This window comes from Hakea prostrata, chromosome 3, assembly GCF_041222555.1.
Source record: "Hakea prostrata isolate BN-2017 chromosome 3, UWA_Hpros_2, whole genome shotgun sequence".
NCBI classification, from domain to species: domain Eukaryota; kingdom Viridiplantae; phylum Streptophyta; class Magnoliopsida; order Proteales; family Proteaceae; genus Hakea; species Hakea prostrata.
The window spans coordinates 34,644,359-34,668,018 of record NC_142602.1 but is presented as its reverse complement, the minus strand read 5'-3'; the positions used below and the strand labels follow the sequence as shown (position 1 = coordinate 34,668,018).

Genomic DNA, 23,660 nt, shown 5'->3' with positions numbered 1-23,660 from the left:
TGGACACCAAGAATTAAAATAAAATTCCGAAATTAAAATAATTAATTAAGAGAGGAAATGACCATATTGCCCCCAAAGGGTTCTGGCCAGCCCCTAGTTGCGCCACTTGGGCTGGGCCTTGGGGCCCAAATTAGGGCTTCGGCCAGGGGGAATTTCATGCTTACATCACATGTACTCGCATGCTTGTAGTCAGATGATAAGAGTCCTCATAAAACAGAAATTCATCAAAGAGTCGCCTAATTTAACAAGTGGTTGTAGAGTCATATTCTAGTCTCTTCTCATATACAACCTCCTGACAGTAGCAGGACCACCTACATAAAACATTCACTTGTAGCACATAGCGACCAATTTTTTGTCCATTTACTACACTTTAGTCAGCATGCTGCATTGTAGAGCTTGACTATACCTGTGAAACCCATTTTGTGGATATCAGGTTCTCCAGGGTGGGACTGACTTACGGGCCAACTCTTTCATTTGAGGGCATTAGTCCATTTTATGGGCATGCAGCACATTAAACCAAGGGTAGTTAAGGGATTTTAGCATGAAAAAAACTTCTAATGTCAACACTCTCTAATTAAAATGTCATTTATGCCATACTAGCAAACGGAATAAAAACCGGAAGTTTCTGATTTGAGAAACTCTAAGGAATCTTTAAAGAATCATGTTTACAACAAACTGATGCATTATCATTCAGTGGGACATTACCATGTGAATGACAAAATGCTCATCCAGAGTATCCCTTGGAAGACACCTCTGAAACAAAACAAATGGGTGTTAATGCAAATAAACTCACTAACTTGACAATCGATAAAAGAAGAGAAAGAGACTTCAAGTAAAAATAGTAATGAAATCTATATAAAAAAGAATGCAATTGGTAATGAATATCTAGATACAGACAATACAACGTCAAGTTATCAGCTGAAGTTTCCTTATAATTTTTTCATGAATAAAGCTTAAACGTCTTCTCGTTGCTTTCACTTTCAACAACTTTTCTTGAAAAGTTTCTTTGCAGCTTACTCCAGTACCTATATCCCTGCTATGTATAATTTTCTCTTTTTTTCTTTTCTTTTTTGGTACAAAGGGGCTTTATTAAGCCGGGGGTGGGGATATTAATATGCCTCAACAAGAGTCGAACCCATGACCTCTTCACTAAGAGGTGTTGGTTTCACCACTAGAGCAGCTCTGCATTGGCTATGTATAATTTTCAACTACAGCTAACATACCCAATATGGAGGATTGACAGGTTGAAAATTGTATCTCTCATGGGAGATTGGTTAGGATTGGTGGAAAGGATAACCCAACAAAATAAATACTTTGATAAGTCCCTCTTATCAATACCTAGAGTCCTACCGAAAGCTTAATGACAGCAATGAATATATTCAATCATCACAACAGAGTATATGAAGACAGCAACAGATGTAACTCAATTCGTTCAGTAATTCTGAAAATCTTCATCAACAGATACAACTCAGATGTCTATAGATGAGATTCAGTTCTTGGAATGAAAATAACAATAGCTAAACTATAGAGCTCACCCCACATTATATATTCCCAGACTCCTTACATGATCAAACCCATACCCAAGAGGTTGCCCTCTCCTAGCAAGTAGAGCTTGCTGCTCTATTCTTTCCTCCTCCCCCTTTTCTCCAGCTCCTCGTGCCTTCTCTTAATCCTCACCTCTCTAACAAACTTCCACTTCCCCCAATCTTTCACTGCCACCTGGAAGCTCCTCTGCCTGCTTTTGGTTATGGGTCTGCCCAATCGAATCATGACACTTGTCCCCTGCTGATAGGTCTGTCTCTCTGCTCCTTGCTGCTGCTGATCCCCTGCTTCTCTTCTTATTCTTCCTTTGGTAGACGTGGGTTATTAGGGGCTTATCAACACTTTCCCCCCCCCCCCTCTTAAGTTTCACCTTGTCCTCAAGGTGAAAATATGGGAATTCTTTATGTAGCTCTCTAAAGTCTTCCCAAGTATTTTCACATGAGGGTAAATCTTTCCATTGGATCAGCACTTCTAGAGTACCCCGTGGTGAGTAACGTATCTCCAATAGTTCCTCCGGAGTTAGCTGTAATTCTCCATCCTCCATAAGGCATGTTGGTAGTGGTTGTGTGTTGATGTTGCTACCCTGAAGTTTCTTCAATTGGGAGACATGGAATACGGGGTGTATTTTCAAGCCAGCTGGAAGATTGAGCTTGTATGCTACAGGGCCAATTTGAGCTGAAATCTGATAGGGTCCATAGTAACGATGACTAAGCTTCTCATTAGGTCTCTTGGTCAATTTTTTGAAGTGATATGGCTGGAGTTAAAGAAACACCTCTTCCCCAACTTGGTACGAAACCTCTCGGCGGTGCTGGTTTGCTGATTTTCTCATGCGATCCTGTGCAACCCGCAAGTTGTTTTTCAATTCCTCTAAAATGTTATCCCACTCCCGAAGATACACATCAACTTCATTCACCTTGGAAGAGTCTCCCTCCCACCTCAGTAGTGTTGGTGGAGCACGACCATATACAACTTGGAATGGGGTTGGCTTGGTGGCCAAATGATAAGTGGTATTATACCAATACTCCGCCCAAGATAGCCATGTGGTCCGGGTGCGCAGCTGCCTAGCACAAAAGCAACGTAAATAGATCTCCAAACTGCGGTTCACAACTTCGGTTTGGCCATCCGATTGAGGATGGTAGCCACTGCTGATTTAGTCCCTGCCAGTTTGAAAAGCTCAGTCCAGAAATTACTGATGAAGACTAGATCTCTATTAGAAACAATGGAGTGCGGGAATCCATGCAACCGGACTACCTCTTTGCTGAAAACTACAGCAACATCCTTTGCAGTGTATGGATGAGTAAGTGGGATGAAATGTGCATATTTAGAGAGTCGATCAATCACCACGAACACCGTGCCCCCCCCCCCCCAGTCTTCGGCAGCCCACCAGTGAAATCCATGCTTACATCCTCCCATTTCTGATCTGGAATAGGTAAGGGCTGAAGTAGTACCTCTGGTTTCATAGACTGGTGCTTGCTCCTTTGGCATATATCACAACTAGCCACAAATTCTTTAACAGCCCTTTTCATCCCTACCCAATACACCAAAACAGCCAGCCTCTTATAAGTGCGTAGGGATCCTGAATGCTGGTGTAGCGTGAAATTCCTCAAGTAGTCTTGGGATCATGGTGGGAGATCTCGCGAGATCTCGCCGAGATCTCGCGAGATATCTCGTTTTTTCACATTGGCGAGACGAGATGGAGGTCGAGATCTGCGAGTTGGGATATCTCGCTCGAGATCTCGCTCGAGATCTCGCCATATCTCGCTATATCTCGCTATATCTCGCCATATCTCGCCATATCTCGCCATATCTCGCCCTGGATCTCGCTGGAACTCTTAATTTTTGCATTTTTTTGTGGATTTTGGCTGAATTTTCACTTGCAACTACTCTTAGCACATCTATAACAAGGAAGATCAATCATTCTCTACTTGTCTTATGAATTTATGATTTAATGACTTATATAGAACTTCTAATGGTTGTATAATTATTTTATTCTTGAAAATTGAGATTGTGATACTCATATGGATGGAATTTTGATAACATTTAAGTTAGTTGATGCATTTGATATACATGCTTTTCATTTATATGCTTTAAAGGTTCTATATTACATGTTGTATAACATTACATTCCCTAATCCTACTACATTTCGGTTTCACACTAAGGGTAGACTTAGAAATCATACATAGGGCTGTTTCTGACAAATCCAAGGCCACCAACGTGTTCAAAAGGCCTTAAATAAGCTAAATACCAAGTTTCAACCCAATTGGGACCCTAAAACCCACCGAGATGGGCCACCGAGTTGACGCCAAAAAATTGTATATCTCGACCGAGATCTCACCGAGATGGTCGAGATCTCTCTTTTTCAAGGTGGCGAGATCTCTCTCGAGAGCGAGATCTTCTACCATGCTTGGGATATACTTCAACTTTTCAAGAACCACTAACCTCCCCTTGTAAAAAAGGGCCCCTTTCTTCAGCTGATAATGTGGAAATTCTGTCGAACCCCCGAATAGTGCTTGGATCAGACCTCTATACCGCTGAGAAGTACGTAATTCTTCTTCTAGTCCCTCTCCTTCTTCCCAAACTTGTGAGAGCGGATAGTTGTATCTCCTCATCCATACGACGTGATAATGCATAGGCAGCCTTGTTCTCACACCCCGGTTTGTAGATGATCTCAAAATCAAACCCCAAGAGTTTCATGATCCATTTTTGCTGATTTTCTGCCATGAGCTTCTGATCCATCAAGTATTTCAGGCTTCTCTGATCAGTGTGCACCTTGAAGTGTCTCCCCAATAAGTAATGTCGCCACTTCTGAAATGCCAACACTACAGCCATCAATTCCTTTTCGTAAACGGACTTGGTGCGAGCTCGAGGAGAGAGCGTCTGGCTCCAGTATGCAATGGAGTGGTCTTCTTGCATCAACACAGCTCCTAAACTCAAACCCGAGGCATCTGTCTCAACTACAAATTCTTTAGAAAAATCAGCCATAGCTAACACTAGGATGGTTGTCATGGCTACTTTCAAAGCTTCAAATGCGGAATTAGCCACAGTGTCCCATTGAAATGCATCCTTCCGCAACAGATTTGTAAGGGGTGTGGCAATTTTCCAATAATTTTTTACAAATCCCCAGTAGTACCCTATCAGCCCTAGAAATCCCCTCAAAGCTTTAAGGTTCTTGGGTATTGGCCACTCCAACATGCAACTGATCTTGCTCGGACCTGCTGCTACGCCATCTGCTGAAATGATATGACCCAAATTGTTTGGTGAAGACACGGCAAAGGAACATTTCTTCTTATTCACCACTAACTTGTGTTGCACCAGCAAGCCAAAAACCACACGAAGGTGTTGCAAATGGGCCTCCATGGTCCTACTAAACACCAATATATCATCAAAAAATACTAACACAAATTTCCTCTAAGTGTTCTCGAAATACCTCATTCATGAGTGCTTGAAAGGTGGCTGGGGCATTGGTCAGCCCAAAGGGCATTACCAGAAACTCATAGTGACCGTCATGAGTTTGAAATGCTGTCTTCTCAATGTCTCCCTCCGCCACGCGCATTGGATGGTACCCAGATCAAAAGGGTCGCTGCAACTCCCTGAATTGCGCCCACCCCAACGCTGGTCCTTCGAAACAGATGACCGCCACTTGAAGCTTATCATCCTCATTCAATCCCTGTATCGCGAAGTACCTCTCTGCCCTGCTTGCCCACCCATTAGGGTCTTCTCCTTTGAAAACTGGGAGTTCAAGGTATCTTGGGAGGAAATCACGTTGATTCGAGGCTGTTGGTCCTCTCTATTCGCCCTGAGAGTTGTTGCCGAAAGTAGTTCAATCACTTTCTCCTCTTCTTCCAGTCAAAATCTCCCTAAAATCCGACTCCACTTCCATTGTCTTCCCCTTTTCCAGGTATGTCCTCAACTCACTCATAAAAGCTACATGACTCTACTCGACACGATCGAGTTTGGCGTCAATTTTTGTTAGATGATCTTGTAACTCCCTCATCCCCAATTCAAGAAGTTCCACTCTAGTCTCCATCCTGCTCCTGACCATTCCCTGGATAACGCGCTCTAATACCACGTTGATAAGTCCCTCTTATCAATACCCTGAATCCTACCGAAAGCTTAATGACAGCAATGACTATATTCAATCATCACAATAGAGTAAATGAAGACAGCAACAGATGTAACTCAATTCGTTCAGTAATTCTGAAAATCTTCATCAACATATACAACTCAAATGTCTATAGATGAGATTCAGTTCTTGGAATGAAAATAACAATAGCTAAACTATAAAGCTCACCCCACATTACATATTCCCAGACTCCCTAAATGATCAAACCCATACCCAAGAGGTTGCCCTCTCCTAGCAAGCAGAGGTTGCTGCTCTATTCTTTCCTCCTCCCCCTTTTCTCCAGCTCCTCATGCCTTCTCTTAATCCTCACCTCTCTAACAAACTTCCACTGCCCCCCAATCTTTCACTGCCACCTGGAAGCTCCTCTGCCTGCTTTCGGTTATGGGTCTGCCCAATTGAATCATGACACGTGTCCCCTTCTAATAGGCCTGTCTCTCTGCTCCTTGCTGCTGCTGATCCCCTGCTTCTCTTCTTATTCTTCCTTTGGTAGACGTGGGTTATTAGGGGCTTATCATACTTCCTCACACACAAAAAATCCAACCCTTTCTATATTTCTAGTAGAATAAACTCCTAGTATGATTTCCACATGATAACATCATAATGCCATTACCTTCAAGAGCTAAATGGAAGACTAGCACATCTTTACATGAATAGCAATAGTTACGCGTTACCAAATAAGATTAGAAAAGGAGTGGAAAACTGACTGGCTAGAAACTGAGCAAGTTTTGACATTTTAAAAGGTAAAAAAAAAAACTACAAGGTTGAGATCTAAATTGGAAAATTGTAATGTTCAAAGTTAACCACAAAACAAGAGTCCACACCAATGACCATAACTACCAATCATATTATTTCATCGCACCTTAGAGCCTACGTTGAAAGGAACTAGAGGTTCTCTAGGGAGGTTGCCTTCAAGGAGGGGGTCTAAAACTCAACAACTGATCTTAATAAAAGGGTTTTTGATAATATTGAAAGGTCAAAAGAATCCCTGTTTGACCTCACCTCAGCCAAAGAATCTAATCTTGGTCTGATCCTCAAGTATCAGAAGTAATTGCATCTCATTTGTCCTGGATTTGGAAGCTGAAGAACTCATTCTGGAAACAAAAGTATAGAACCAAGTTCACTTTTTCAAGGGGACTGTAATACCAGGTTTTTCCATACTTTTGACAGTTAGGCCAAAATCAAACAAACCAAGACTTCATTATTCCAACATGATGGACCTGGATGGTAACCCTTTAACTTCCGTCTGATATAGCTAACTTGTTTATATCTCACTTTCGGTCCATTTTCTCTTCATTTAAACCCCCTAAGACCCCTCATTTTATTGCATGCTTACTTGACTCTTATCTCTATGATGAAGAAGCTTTTCTGCTTGTGGCTCTTCCTTTAGAAGAAGAGATTAAGAATGCTAATTTTTTCATGGATCCCTGTCAAGCTCCTGCGCCTGATGGATTCCAGCTTCCAGGCTGTGTTTTTTCAAAGTTTTGGGATTTATTAGTCTCTGATATTTCTACTTCTCTATATCAACTTTTTCCCACTCATTCCTGCCTCCAAGAATTAATCGCACCCTCCTCTGCCTTATCCCTAAATCTGACTTGCTTCCCAGGTCTCTGATTACTAACAAATTAGCCTTTGCAGCGTGACCTCTAAAATCCTGGCAAAAATGTCGGCTAACCAAGTTAAACCTTTCTTCATCGCTTTGTCACTTCTCCAAGGTGCTTTTATCCCTGGTCATCAAATGGCAGATAGTATTACCATCCTGATGAGATTTTCCATTTTCTCAAGCACAAGAAAAAGGGGAAATTGGGATATGCCGCCATTATACTTGATCTATCAAAAGTTTATGCCTGGATGGAGTGAAATTTCCTGTTGGCCAGCTTTCAGATGTTGGGATTTGCAGAAGCTTGAAACAGTATTATTTCAAATCTGATAACTTTTTCATCCTTTTCTATTAAGTTAGAAGGTTCTCCCTTTGAATACTTGAAACTTTCCAGAGGGCTTCATGAAACCTGCCCTCTAAGCCACTGTCTCTTTATATGTGCAATCGAGATATTGTCGCCTATCGTAAGGGCTTATCATGATCTCAATTCTTTCAAGGGAATTAAGGTGGCCCAACAAGCCTGGGGGATTTCTTACCTTTTTTGGCAGATGACATGTTTATTTGTAGAGCTCTGAAGTCTACAATTGGTACTATACTACTATCCTTAAAGAAACAGTCAAGGCATTCTGATGTGAAGCAGATCCAGGACCACCAACAGAGGGCCCATAGAGGTTATCACTATCCTGCAGCCCTACCAGCAATCCAAGGAATTTTGGCCAGCATACGGGTATTTTGGAAATTTTGGGTCCCCTAGTCAAACCCAATCCGACCTAACTTAATTCAGAACTCTGTTAGGAATTTAGATATACTTTTATTTTTGAGAAGTTGAGTCCTTATTTGTCAAGTTATTGAAAGAGTCTTGGTTAGGTTGTGATTCCCAAGTAACAAGGGATTCCCCTAGTTACAGTCCACTTGCTACAAGGATTCCATACCTACTTTTATTTTTCAATTTGGATCATCCTAGACATAGAGTAAGAATGATAGTCCTTGTGTGAGAGTGAGTCCTTCGTCCAAGTTGGAGTCCTGGTTTGAGTTATTTTCTAAAGTTGATTTCTAGTGTGAGTTCCTTCTTAAAGGCTATAAATTAGGTTCTCAAGCTTGTAAAATTCAGATTATGATTAATGAATGAAACTACGATTTGAAGGAGCAAGAGTTGGAGACATGGGTTCCCTAGAAGGGGACTTGCAGCTGCTATAGAGTGAGAATTCTGCAGAATTTGTGAACCTTCAAATTCCCCAAGCCTTCTCCATGTACAAAACCTCCCCACCCCTAGCCTTAGCCTGTCCCTCTTCTTCCTCCCATCTGCAACCTTCCCTCACACCCAAACCCCAACCCTTAAATTCCATAGTCACAGCCCCCCCCCCCCCACACACACACACACAAAAAAAAAAAATCGTAAATCATCCCACCCTGTGGCAGCCCCCATCCCCTCCCTCATCCCTATTTCATTTAACCGCCTCCCGTCCCCAACCCTAAATCATCCCACCCCAGCTCCTCTCTTCTCTTTTCTTCTTCTTTTTTCCTTCTTACTTGCAGAAGCGTAGGAATTCCCCTCATCTAAACCGTAGAAATTCTGAAATTCATCTTCTTCATTAGAAAACCGTAAAACCCTCTTGTGGATGGATAGAAGTTTAGTATTAGTCAGGATTTTCAGATTTGTGAAGTTTGGACTTACCGTTTTGATCTTCTTAGTCTTGTTTCTAAGCCTAGGGATCTAACTTGGCCTATCAAGTCAGTCCCAGGATTGCTTTTTGTGGCCAGCAATATGTTGGGTATTTAGGTTTGGAAGTATTGTTAAGGATGTGTGCAATGGATCTACAGAACAGTTGTTGTACTCTGGTTACCCTGGTAATGAAGCATCGCCAAGATAGCTGCTTTTGTTTGATTAATTAATATATTTTCTGTTTTCCATCACAAAAAAAGGTCCCATATGGCATTGTCTCAATTGTCTCAATTGTTTCTTAACGAACGTTTATCCTGTCTTCAACTACTGTTTCGCATTCTTAAAACTTGAAGCATATAACAAGCATTAAGTGAAAATAGGAGACTAGAATATATATTTTTTCAACAAAGAGTTGACCATCGACTTACGGCTTTGACGGAAGAAATAACGTAATCCCTTCCAGGAGGGCTCAACACGTCTGATGGTAGCCTTATCCTATAGAAATCGTCATTTTCCAACAGTTTCTGCAAAAAGTAATAAATTGCACTGAATAGTTATTAATAACCACATCCATACAAGTCGAAGGATGAAGGGAGTTTACTTCGAATTTTTCATTCTCTGCTTCACTGAAACCACTCCTTGAAAACCGAAGTTTGGTGAGAGTCTGAAAGTTTCAAATATGACATCAGTGAGAAATTGCATAAATCTAGGACTCAAATTAAACTCACAACCTAGATAACAAATCAAAGCCTTGCCACACTAAATATCCTGAATTGTCGGACTCAATAACAGCAGCAGCAACAAAAACACCAAATCTGAAATCTTGATTAACAGACCAACCTGACCACCATGACTCCAAGTCTTGAGGCGAGCGGTAAAGGTTCCTGCGGCTGAAAAATCAGAGTCACCGAACCCATGTTCTAGCGAGAAATGGACGACTTTCGAATCAGAGTCTTGATCGGAGGAAGATCTCTTTCTGACAACTGATGACTTTTTAGGGTTTACGGAATCGAGATCAGGTGCTCTGCCTCCTTCAAGACCAAATTCTTCGTCGTCTTGAAGCTCGTCGGATTGAAAAGCCGATGAAACGAGAAGCAGAGACAACCATACAACGAAGCAGAACCTCCGCCACGGAATATCTCTATGACTTGCCATCTTTGTTATACTTTGCAGTAATGCGAAGAATGCTGTTATATTATTTCTCGCTGATAAACCTCTACTATAAGACGGTAATACTAGCCCTCTTTATATAATTTTCTTTTTCTTTTTTTGGTAATTTTCATTTGTTTGCGGTTATTTTCATCCAAAGCAATTGAAACTTTGCATCTGCCTCTTTATAAAAAATTTCTATGACGAATTTACCCTTAACTTTTTTTATTTTTACATTTTAAGGAATTAAAGTTTATAAATTTACAAAATCATACCCTCCTTCATTATCCAATTCCCCGGTTCTATTCATACCCTCCTTCGTTATCTAATTCCCCTGTTCTATCAATTCTAAATCTTGAACCCTAGTTGAAGATTATGTTTCACCATTAATTTTCATTTCCTAATCTTCAACTCCATTAACACGCTTTAAAGTTTCTGATGCTCCCATTTCCACCAACAGTCAAACTAAGAGTCTCCTCCTACACTGCAACGTCACAACTCACAAGCCAAAGAAACCCATCATCGTTGGATTCAACTTTCCTCTTCTCCCCATTAGAATCACACACATGGTGAACTTCACTTCCCATGGGAATGAGTGAAAATTCTCAGTTTCCAGATATCTACCATGTCTGATTTTTTCTCCTCTAAAGCAAATTTTATTCTCTTCCTAATTTGTGGATTTTTTTTTTACTCTTTCTCGGCTACTGCTTCACATGGAGAAACAATAATAAATTGCAGCAGCTGCAACAACTGAAAAAGAAGACATGCTTTCTCCCCGTTTGTTTTTGCTCTCATTTTATCTTCCCTCTTTATGTCTGCTTTTCTTTTCTCCTATTAGGGTCTTTCACCTTTCATCGGTAGCTTACCCAAAAGAAAGATTCCAATTTTCGTCAAATCGAATTGGAGATTACATTTCATCCATTAATTTTCATTTCCTAATTTTCAAGTAGGATTTGGAAAATAAGGATTTAGAATCGATAGAATCAGGGATTTGGGAATGGATAATGAAGGAGGGTCTTATTTTGTAAATTAATAAACTTTAACCCTTGAAAATGTAAAAAAAAAAATAAAAAAAAAAAAGAATAAGGGCAAATTCATATAATTTGTCCTTAAAATGACTTTTTCTATAGTACTGAGGGCAGATGCAAAGTCTCAATTTTTTTGGACTAAAAATGACATAGATTAAATCTCAGTGGGTCCAGATGAAAATTACTCCTTTTTTTTTTTCTTTGTTTCTTTTGGGTAAACATAGCCCTTGATATAACAGGGATACCAAAAAGATATAATAGGAATACCAAAAATAAAAAAAATACTGTTAACGGGGATTACAAACTTTCATTAGCATTATAATTATAAGCGTGCACCTTTTAAACAAGAAAGCCATTAGGACGGTTATGAGAATCCTAGGCTGAACATTTCTAAAAGTCTTATCATTAAATTTAGTCAATTAAATTGAAATCATCCAGCAAATCACTTAATTCTTCTCCCACTACTTGTTTTAATCTTCTATCGCCTGGTTATCATTTAAATGGCAGTAAATTTATTTAAAAAATCCAAAAGGGTGAAAGTGGAAACCTCCACTCAACTCTTGCAAGCAGTGTGCAAAAGCTTGGCGAGGTTCGCCAATTCGCTGGTTGCCGAAACCAACGAAATGGTGACGCCGACTTACCCAAAAAGCAAATATGAAATATAATAAAAATAAGTCATTGTTGTGGTGTACTGTGTACTGCACTACAGCTTTATAAAATCTTTCTGTTGCTGCACAATCTTGTTTGTCCCTTCAGCCGGTTGAACCTGCAAGAATGAGCTCGACCGTGGAGGTCGAGTTTTCACCTCCGACGATCTAGTTAGGAATCCGACTAAGGAAGACCAGAAAGTAGTAAACAATAATAATACGAATAGTGATAGTTCTATTCAGCGTACGTTTCTCTTGTGTTCTCATACCTTTTTATAGCTTTTCTAAGTATGAGTTTGAGTGGGACTCAAACTTTAGTTAGGTTGCGATCCGAATCTTAGTCATTGAGTCCTAGCCTCCTAAAAGGATCTACTAAATTCATCGAGTTGTGCCAAAGGATCAAAACGGCCAGTTATTAATGGAATTCCTTGTCGGCTCCTCAAATATGAGTTGTTGAGTCTTGACTAAATACTGTTTCTTTGGCTAGAGTCTTATTCAGATTTACCTTGCTATTCAGCCTTTGTACTTATTCGACCGACCTTGACTTGGTCGGTCTAACTTGATCCGAGCTGGTCGGGCTAGGCTCAAACCGAACTGGTTCGAGTTTATTTATTCTTTCCTCATCATAAGCCCGCCAGTCTCTAGAGTTCGAGCTTTATCTTGTTCGGGCTTTAGAGATTTGGTGACCGAACACTTCAACATTTCCGACCAGTGTTACTTGTGTGCATTCACAGCCTGGTTTTGGAAGTTTTATGGTTGACGTCATCTGATATGGTACTGCGCCGTAAAATGTGAAACGACGGCGCACGTCTTTTCTGCACGTCCTCCTTTGATGACATGTGGCACTGCATTGATGACCATTAATAATGACTTTTTGGGATTTCAAAAGTCTGAGAAGATTAATCGTTTCAATTCAATATTGTCAGTGCTAGATTGGAATCTTCATGAAGAAACTTTATACTGGATCGTTGGATTAGGAAGCCTTTAAAGTCATTAGATTAGGAGCTTTCTATACTTCTCCTTTTTCATCCGTTAGATCTGGATTTTTTAGGAAGTATATAAATTTCTCTCCTTTTTCTATTTCACTTTTTTCTGTGCTCCTTGTTGTATCTGTGGAGAAGACGAAGGCTGCAGGATTTACAAGACCTTATTTTGACCTTCACAGAAGCTTTGTTCTTCGATTCCTCTTACAAGTGAGTTCGTTTTTTCTTCACGAATCTTTTGATGGTCTTTGTTTTTTGTTTCATGTTGTATTCTGAGTATATTTTCTTTTCTTTTTTCTTGGACTCTGCTTGTCATTTCTTCCATTTCTGCGACTGTAAACGTAGTTTTCACATAGTGATGGGTGTTAAAAAGAAAGCTTTTAGACCTTTTAAGATTCCTTCTGGACATCCACCTATTGAGGGTGAGGCTGTTCGTTCTGGGGACAGTGAGGCTTCCTCTTCTAGGTACAGTGATACTGAGAGTGATACCTCTGTTGACCCGTCCTTGTCTCCTGGTGTTCGTCCTAACCTGCTTAGTGATGAAGAGTTTAGGACTTTAAGTATTCGTGCTCGGTTTAGCACGAACATGAGAAAATGGCTGAAAAGTCTTTCTCCTTCCGAACTTGCTTTTGAGAGAAGTCGTCCTAGGACCTCCGAACAAGTAGATTTCGATCCTAGTAGTTCAGGTCCTAGCTTTTTTTCCTTCCGAGTTGACTGAGAGTGATTTGAAACTCATCTGAGCTCGGTATGCGATACCAGATGACTTTGTGCTTAGAGTCTCTACTTCTCATGAGCGTGCTCACCGACTTCCTTTGGGTGAGTTTGTTGTGCATGAGGATGCCTTTGTTAGTGGCTTTAGGCTTCCTGTGCACCCAGTCTTTGTTGAAGCTCTTAATCATTTTGGGATGTGCCCAGGGATGTTCGCGCCAAATTGTTGGCGTAACATAATTTGTTTTTGGGGGTTCTGTAAGCAAAAGGAGGTCGGTGTGACTCCGACCTTAAACTTGTTCCTTCAATTTTTCAATGATAAGAAGCAAGAGTAGAATCGTTGGTTCTATCTCTCCAAACGAATTGCTCTCCAATCTAGATGGGAGGGTAATTTCGTTGGAATAGGAACCCTTCCCTCAAATACTAAGGGTTGGAGGTCCAGATACTTCATTGTTCGCCCTCCCTCTCCTTTTGATTTTCCGATCTCTTGGCCCAAAAATCCTAGGGAGGGTTCAAATATTCTTCCTCCCCTTTCATCATCCAAGCAGGAAGCATGGGATCGTATTCGGATGATCCCCATTGAAGATCGGAACTTGCTTGCTGTGAATGGATTCTGTCCGGAATATCCCAATATCCTTCATCATTGGGGTTTCTTGACCTGCTTTTGCTTTTGCTATATCCTTTTGTTTATCCTTATTTTGCCAAGTTAACTTACTCAGGAAATGATGTAGTGTTGCTTGGTGAGGATGATTTTGAAGATGCTGCAGTTACTATGCTAGAGGTGGAGGCAAAGCATTCGACCAAGCCGGATAAAGTACAGGCTGATTGGGCTTCTCCATCTAAGGATAAGACTGTTGCTAAGGATAAGTCATCTTCTCGTGTTGGAAAGGAAACCCTTCTAAGATTCCTCCCCGACCACCAAAAAGGGTGGCCAGTAAGAAGAGTTCGGATTTTGATCCACACCCCTCCTTAGGTGAGGATATTTCTGGTCAAGAGACTTCAGTTGAGGTCAGGGCTTCAGGCTCTTCGGGCTCCACCAATATTCTTCGACCAGACTGGTCGTTGGATGGTAACTCTTCGGTATTCAGGGGCGATTCCCGCTCAATGTCTAGAGTTGCCAACGAGTGGTTGGGTGGAGCTATTCTTCCATCCGACTTTGAATATCTTCAAAGTTTTGGTTGCCTGCAAGCGCATAGCATTACTGTGAGGTATAGATATTTCCTTCTTGTACTGAAGGTTACTTTTCTTTATTTCATTTGTAAACTCCTTGCCTTTTTGTGTACAGGATGGCTTGTGCCTTGGTCCAATCTCTGGGTCAAAGCATTGACTCTGCTCGGCAAGATTTTTCTTCTCTTCAGGAAGCTGAGCAGCGCAACAAGAAGTTGGAAGAGGAGCTGTCAGCTCTGAAGTCAAATAACAACTCCTTGATTGCTCGGGAAGCCGAGCTGCTCAGTGAGGTGGCTGCGTTAAAGGGGAGAAACGAAGCTATGGAACTTGAGAAATCCTCTCTTCAAACTTCCTTGGAAGAAACACAAGGTTCCTTGGTCGATAAAGAAGCTGAGATTTCCAGCCTCCGAGCTAAGTTAGAGAGCTCGGATCATCAAGTTGCTAAATTGATGAAGGCGGTTGAGGAGAAAGCTCCCTGCGTCTTCGAAGACATCCCCCACGAGCTTCGTATTGAGGTGATAAAGAGATGGGTCAAGACATCTGGCTGTAGGAAGTTTATGGCCAAGGTAGCTGCGCCGGGATATATCTATGCTCGGCGTCATGCTTATCAAGGCATTATTGCAGCTTTCAAAGATTTGGACTTAGAGAGATTTCAAAACTTGATCGACCCTGGAATCTATGACGACCTTAAAATCCCCCGACCTGCCTGGTGTGCTGATCGACCAAGGTTTCCCAAGCCTAAAGAGGTTGAAGTGGCTGATTTTCTGAATTCTAACTGGGATCCCTTGCCTGAGGTCGGTAGTTCGGACACCTCCACTTCGAAAGACGAATCAGCTCTGAAGAAACCGAAGAAGCTTTAGAACATTTACTTTTTGAGACTTTGTTCTATCAGGGTCTTTTTGTATGTATGACCTTTTTGGCCTTTATTTATTTTATGCCCTTCTCAATTTGTAATCTCTGTTTGTTCGGAATGGAGCAATTTGTTTGATATCAAAGATTTCTTAGGTCGATTGATACCTTTGCCTTTCCGAACATAAAAGCTTGGTTGTTTGTATACCTGATAAAAATCAGATCTTTTTGGTGCATAATAGGTTTAGGGCTTCTTTTGTGCCTAAGTATCTTAGGTATTTTCTTCCCGACCTTAGTGGGTTGGTTTTTGTGTCACATCCCCCCAACCGGTACCCTAAGTGGTATACCCGGGAGTGTGATCCACAGCCCCGAAGATCAAGTATCGAGGAAATCATCCTCCCACATATACAATAACATAATCATAAACAGGAAATAATCAGGGTTTGAATATTATAAACAAAGATTCAAATCAAGAAATGAATAAACAATATAATCAGAGTGCGGAAAATGATACCAGATATCCGAAGATATCAAAAGAAGTAGAGAGAGGCGGAAACTCACTCCACAAATACAGCGGAACGTAGTATGTAAGTCTAAAAGGAATTACAACTAAAACAATAGAAATAAGAAAATAACTAAACTTAAGAGTCTTCTATTCTATAGATGACATCTTCAAAATAGTGGACTTCATCAATCCAACAGAGATGTTCCAATTCCACGTTGCCTCTAATCGAAGTACGAAATGTGATCGCTTGAGGGATCATCAGAGTAATCTTGATTGTTGCCAACACCTTGCGTGTAGTACGCTTCATCGGCTTGCGCTTCATTGTACTGTTCTTCATAGTAGTTAGTACCTTTAGAATAGTCTAACAAGAGATTGTACAAAAAAAAGGAATGAGTTTCGAAGAAACTCTGTAAGGTAGTTAATCCATAACAACATAAATAACATGTGGCAGAACATAACAAGATGCAATGCAATATGAAACAGATAATATATGTATGCATCTAAACTCTATGTATGCTGGTCTCTATTGGCAGACATGCTTTAAGTCGTAACACCATACTTCTTTGGGTAGGTCACGCGTATGGCTCCGGTTGGTAGTGGGTCTTTCATCCCTCGGGACAATCCATGGCTGGGGGTTAAGTCACTCTCTCACATCACCATTTGGTCTAAGTACTGGCGCATGTCAGGGTAAAACCTAGCCCAATGCAAGTCATCTATTCAGTTACATCAACTCAGGTCCAGATACTTCCATTCCTCGCCCCGGGCGATCCTTTCCGGCATCCTTTCCACTAGAGTCCTAATAGTCCCGGACTACGGACTCATCAATTCTATTGGTTATCCACATATGGTAAACGGGAAGCTCTCATGTCCTCTCACGGGTTGGTTACCGGTCTTAAGCGCCCATGAGCCCAAGTCTAGCCATATGCAACCCTCCAATAAATGGCCCCCACAATATGATTCCCGTCCTCTCACGGGTTGGTTACCGGTCTTAAGCGCCCGTGAAGCACACTGCTACCACTGGTCGTTCGGTCTCAATACCCTTCCTATTTGGGTCTGATATAACGGGGACATCATAGCCAAACACTGCTAGACAGTCCTAGGTATGACATCCAATGATTCGGGAAAGCGTCAATGGGCATCTTCGAAGAACATCCCATACTATTCCCTCCGATGTCCAAGGACAGAAGCATCAAAAGGACACCTCCCAATCCCAAACCATACTTAATCAAACACATTCTCAGATCAATCATGACATACACAACCAACAATTCATCATATAAAAGAGAATGTAAAAGCATAATCCAATCAAGCAGTAATAACATCTCATATAATTGAATAATGAAAAGAATACATAAACAAATGCTACTGTAGTTACAGTAGTACAACAGAAGTATAAAGTACAACAACAGTAAACAAACTTATAGTTTCATAAAGTAGAAACCAGAGAGTATGCGATCTATGTAATTATGAAATAACTGTCCTTACCTTATAACTCTCAAATGAATCTTAGGGAATCAAGTAAGACCTTGACTAAACCTGAGAAGAAACTCCTAAACAAGTGTATACAACATATTAGGAAAGATACCTAGAAGGAAAGATATCAAAACAATCAAAACAGACAAAAAATGAGGTTACTGTACTCATTGGTCGATTGGATTGGTCTATCGCCCATGGCCGACCAATGAGTCGACCAACCGAGACAGTGGCCTTCAAGAATCAGAATTTTGGGAAAATAGAACCGAATTTGGTGGTTCAAATGGGTACAAAATCAGGGGGAAACTATAATGGCATCATACTAGTATATAGAGGACATCAAAACACTAATCGAATCAAGTTTTCAAGTTACAAATTAGGAACCAAAAAGTTACCCTAATTAGGTTAATCATGGATCATGAAGAAAGTATGGTATGATCAAGGATAAAGAACTAGAGGATGATAGGTTACAAATCTTGTAAAGAAAACACATTGATTGGATATTAATATGATCAAAATATGGGTTCTTGATTTGACCCAAGAAACTAGGGTTTCAACCTTTATGGCTCTCATGAAAAGGTTGTGATTACAGGATGAAAGGGAATGAATTATTTGGTCAAAGACAACAAGAAAATCATTCAATGATCAAGTTTAGATTAACATAAATATTTCCCATGAGGTTTCCCTCGCATGGGAGGTTACCAAAGGTTTCCAGAAAGATCATTCAAGGGTTAGGGTTTCAAGAAAATATTTGGCTAGGGTTAAGATCATGAAGATGATCATAGATCTCAAAGAATAGAATGAGATCATGGAATAGATGGTTGCAAGAATGCAGCATCTCCTTCCTGATCTCAATCAAGAACAAGATTAAAGAAAAGAAATTCAGAGATGTAGAAGAAAAAGAGAGCGTAGACATACCTTTGATGCAGGAGGAAAGAGATTACTTGAGTTCTTGTGAGATATCAACCAAGGATGTAAGGAAATTGATTAGAATGGAGTTCTAACTCGTTTTAGAGGCTTAAGAGGCGGAGTAATCCCGAGATTTAGACTTAAATAGAGTAGCCACGACCTAATTAGCAAAACAAAACCAATTGGTCGATTGATTGGTTGACTGGTCCAGTCGACCAATGAGTCGACCAATTAGGACAGCAAGTTCAAACAGTGGATTTGAAGGCTCAGATCAAGTCCAAACATAACGAGGTTTTGCACACACTTAAAGTGACTTACCTAGTAGGTAGAAATGTCTTCGAACCAATATAGAGAGCACTCCAAGTCCATCAACTAATCCGATCTTCAACAGGATGCAGTTTCCATAAATGGAACACTGACATCAACACTCATGGATTTCAATCCAGCCACCAAGTCTTCTATAGAAATGGCCCAAAGCTGACTTCTTGCCTTGCTTCGGGTTGTCGGACCTACAAACAACAGGGTTTTCGGGTCAAGGTTAAGGCTGGGTTTCACATTTTGTGCCTAAAGATCTTAGGTCTTTTAGTGCCTAAGTAGCTTAGGGCTTTTCTTCCCGACCTTAGTAGGTTGGTTTCTATGCCTAAGGATCTTAGGGCTTTTTGTGCCTAAGTGACTTAGGACTTTTCTTCCCGACCTTAGTAGGTCGGTTTTTATGCCTAAGGATCTTAGGTCTATTAGTGTCTAAGTAGCTTAGGGCTTTTCTTCCCGACCTTAGTGGGTCGATTTTTATGCCTAAGGATCTTAGGGTTTTTTGTGCCTAAGTGACTTGGGCTTTTTGTGCCTAAGTGACTTAGGTCTTTTTTGTGCCTAAGTAGTGTAGGTCTTTTCTTCCCGACCTTAGTAGGTCGGTTTTTATGCCTAAGTGAATTAGGTCTTTTAGTGCCTAAGTGAATTAGGTCTTTTTTGTGCCTAAGTAGCTTAGGTCTTTTCTTTCCGACCTTAGTAGGTCGGTTTTTATGCCTAAGTGAATTAGGTCTTTTAGTGCCTAAGTATCTTAGGTCTTTTAGTGCCTAAGTATCTTAGGTCTTGTAGTGCCTAAGTATCTTAGGTCTTTTAGTGCGTAAGTAGCTTAGGTCTTATTGTGCCTAAGTAGCTTAGGCACTAAAAGACCTAAGTAGCTTAGGGGTTTTTGTGCCTAAGTTACTTAGGTCTTTTAGTGCCTAAGTATCTTAGGTCTTTTAGTGCCTAAATAGCTTAGGTCTTTTTATGCCTAAGTAGCTTAGGTCTTTTTGTTACCGACCTTAGCAGGTCGGTTTATGAATTTTAACTCCTGTCTGTACTTGTCACATCCTGCCCAAATACACCCAGCCTATACCCTATCTGGGTTACCCGGGGGAGTGATCCACAACCCAAAAGATCAAGTTTAGGAACGATCATATCCATTTAGCACAATAACATAATCAAAAGCAAGAACAAATCATTGTATTCTAATAAGTTAATAATAAAAGTCAAGAAAGGATCACAGAAGGATCACTAAAGAATATCAGAGTGCGGAATAACAAGATACCAAATCAAAAGACAACTGTAGAGTATAGCGGAAATATACCCCACAACATATGCGGAAGGAAGATCGAAATCTAAAGCAAGCTCTAAGCTAATACAAGTAAAATAAAAGTCTAGAAGAAACAAGAGAATCTAATCCACATCTTCTTTTAACCAAAAAAAAAATCCACATCTTCAGTCGGCTCTTCTTCTTCTTCAGTTTAGGGTCATGCTCTTGAAGCTTCAGATCAGCATCTAGCGCACGATCCCATTGACAAATAAGACGATGCCGGTTGCCATCAATAGGAGCCATTAATGCAGTCCAAATCCGAGTGTTGGCTGCCTCGCTATTCATTATCTTGTCCAAGGACTTCTGGAGCTGAACCATATAAGGAAAGGTTCTTCGTGCTGGGGCACGAGTTCTCTTTTAATCCTGCAATTTCATCTAAAAACAAGTCCCCCGAAGGGTAAGCTCAAAAGAACTTAGCAAGTAATCCAAACACAATAAGCATCTTCACATGCATTCACAAACAAACACATATGCAATGATATGAAACAATATATGCAAATATGCTTCTAACTCTATATATGTATGTTGGTCTCTATTGGCAGACATGCTTTAAGTCATAGCACCGTACTTCTTTGGGTAGGTCTCAATTCACTCATCCTCGGTTGGCAATGGGTCCTTCATCCATCTTGGACAATCCATGGCTGGGGGTTAAGTCACCGCTCTCTCACATCACCATTGGTCTAAGTACTGGCGCATGTCAGGGTTAAGCCTAGCCCAATGCAAGTCATCTACGTAGTTATATCAACTCAGATCCAGATACGTCCATTCCTCCCCTCTCGGAATCCTTTCCGGTATCCTTCACACTAGAGTCAGCGTATCCGACTCTCTCAAATACGGACTCATCAACCCTATAGGTCATCTACATATAGTAAACGGGAAGCTCTCATGTCCTCTCACGGGTTGGTTACTGGTCTTGAGCACCCCCAAGTCTATCCATATGCAACCCTACCAATAAATGGCTCCCACAATGTGATTCATGTCCCCTCACGGGTTGGTTACCAGTCTTGAGTGCCCATGAATCCCCATTGTTGCCACGGGTCATTCGGTCTCAATACCCTTCCGATTCGGGTCTGATATAACAGGGGTATTCCTAGCCAAACACTGCTAGACCAATCCTAGGTATGTCAACCAGTAGTTAGGGAAAGAGTCAAGGGGCACCATAGGAAAGCGTCCCATACCACTTCCACTGATGTCCAAAGACAGAAACACCAATAGGGCATTCCCCATATCACAAGTACGACCTAAGCATCCACATCACATCATGATTCCAAACATATCATAATCACACTCATATCCACATCATAGTCCATATCATATTCTCATAATCAATAATCAATTCTAATATGAAATTAACAATGTGGACAAGCTGCTGTAGTTGCAAAAGTATCATGATGTAAAGAAAACCAAACAACATTAGTTAAATCATGCATTCATATCATAATACATAAAAACATATAAATAGGCATATTGTGAGTTGGAATACTCACCTCGTAATCCGAACTTACAGTCTTCAAATAAGAGATTAGAGAACAAATCCAAAATCACCTAAACAAGCTTGACAAAACATGTATAGGTCATAAGAAGTGATTCCAAAAGATTGGAGTCGAAATGGATCAAAAACAGAGTTGCTGTCACTGCGGGTTGATTGGCTGGGTTGATTGATTCAGTCTACCAGGGCAATCTGCCTAGAGAGTAATTCGAGTCCAAAAACAGAATTTTGATTCGAAACCTATTCTATACAATCCGGAATGCTACGAAACTTGGAGGGAATGTCTAACATAGTAGTCTAAGACTAAAAAGCATATTTTAGACATCAAACAACGATCAAAACCATTCCTTACTAATTTGGAATCATACTTTCTATTTTGGTAAAAATCATAGTTTTCATAGAAAACATGCTATGAATGAAATAGATGAACTAGAGATGATGAGATCTCATTCGAGTACATGAACACAGTAAATCAAGAGTAAGAAGGATCATAGAGATGCATCTAATATGCTAGAAGAAATCAAAATAAGAACATGATCATAGTTTAAGAAGAAATCATGAAAATCATGTAGAGAATGAATATGAAATCATAGCATATAGAATGAGAAGAGATTGTAGAAGATATGATTGCAGAGATGCAATATCTTCCTCATAATCTCAGATCAGAGAAGAGAATGATCCTAGTAAGAATGAATCAATAGCATAATAGATTGAATACTAACCTTTGATTGAAGAACAAGAGAGAGAAAGCTTGAGAGTTGAATGTAGATCTTCTTCCACATCAATGGAGGCTTGGAGATGAGTTCCCTTCGTTCTCTAGGTGTTTTGGAGGCTAGGGATGCTAAAAACACGAAGTCTTATGGTATATATAGCAATAATGACCTAAACAGAAGATTCTGCTCGAATTTTGTTTACTTGGGTCGAGTGGGTTGGGTTGATTGGCCCAGTCGACCCAGCCAGTCGACCCAGGTTGAACAGATAGCCTAAAATAGGGATTTGAGGGCCTTTCTCTTATCGGAATCAAACGAAATTTTAAACACAACAACTATAACTTACCTAGCATAGGAAAATGGCTTTAAATCATATCTAACCATGCTCTAAGGTCATCAACCAATCTTCTCTTCATCAAGGTGCATTTCATCTCCAAATCAGACAAGGTTTTCAAATAGGGAATTCCATCATCAATTTTCTATGGGTTTGGGTTCAAAGACCATGTCTTCAACTGAGATGGCCAACAAGCCTTCTTCCTTCACTTCGAGTTTTCGAATCTATACTAAGGGAGAGGTCTGACTTGACTTTCTAGGATCTTCTAAACATATCAACACCATACTCAAGGTCCAACTTCAAGGTCAAACATCAAACAAGTTATTCTTCATCCAAAACAAATAGGGTGTCTAATTTAGGTTTTGGGCTGGATTTCACAGTACTCCCCCGATCATCTTAGCTAGGAATTCTATCTTGAGCTATAATGATATCTAGAAACTTCAAAAACTTTATTCAATGTAGAAAAAATTCATAATGTCTAAATCACAGACTATGGCGTGAATGTCTAAAAAGACTGAAAAATTCCAAAATTTGTTAAGGACTTAATACTATACTATTGATAGTATTTCCTTAAGTTGTTCGAATTCCAAGTCCGAGGTATTAGTTGCCCGGTCTCTGGATCTCGCAGCTTGTATGCTCCAGGGGCTACTTGTTGCACTATAATGTATGGTCCTTCCCAGTTTGGAGCAAGCTTTCCTTGATTCGTGGGGTCAGAAGCAGATGATTTGTAGAGGACTAGATCTCCAGGGAGATACTGTCACGGTTTAACCCTTGCATTGTAATACGTTGCAATGCGTCTTTGGTATTCTTCCAGGCGATATTGTGCTTTATGTCTGATTTCCTCAATGAAGTCTATGTTTGCCCTCATTCCTTCAATGTTTGCTTCTTCATTGAATTCTTCTTCTCTGATAGATCCGACCTTAACCTCCACGGGAATCTGAGCTTCGACTCCATAAGCTAGTCGAAATGGAGATTCGCCGGTGGTCGTTCTGGCAGTAGTTCGGTAAGACCACAAAACTTTAGGTAATTCCTCTACCTATCTACCTTTAGATTGATCCAATCTTTTCTTCAATCCTTCGAGCATTGATCTATTAGTAATTTCTACTTGACCATTACTCTGTGGATATGCTACAGAAGACCAACGGTGTTTTATGCCTTGCTCTTTGCAGAAT

At 40.5% G+C, this 23,660-nt stretch overlaps 1 protein-coding gene across 1 annotated transcript in view; it reads right to left on the bottom strand.

Moving 5' to 3' along the window:
- LOC149022151 (ER membrane protein complex subunit-like protein) overlaps positions 1 to 10,127 on the bottom strand; it is a 33,540-nt gene extending 23,413 nt beyond the window's left edge. Inside the window, exons 1-4 of the mRNA XM_089150320.1 lie at positions 9,766 to 10,127; positions 9,527 to 9,589; positions 9,354 to 9,449; positions 706 to 753 (exon numbers count right to left, since the gene is read on the bottom strand). Coding sequence (XP_089006446.1) covers positions 706 to 753; positions 9,354 to 9,449; positions 9,527 to 9,589; positions 9,766 to 10,080 — 522 coding nt within the window. The 5' untranslated portion in view covers positions 10,081 to 10,127. The remainder of the gene's footprint in view (positions 1 to 705; positions 754 to 9,353; positions 9,450 to 9,526; positions 9,590 to 9,765) is intronic.
- Between the last annotated feature and the right edge of the window lie 13,533 nt (positions 10,128 to 23,660).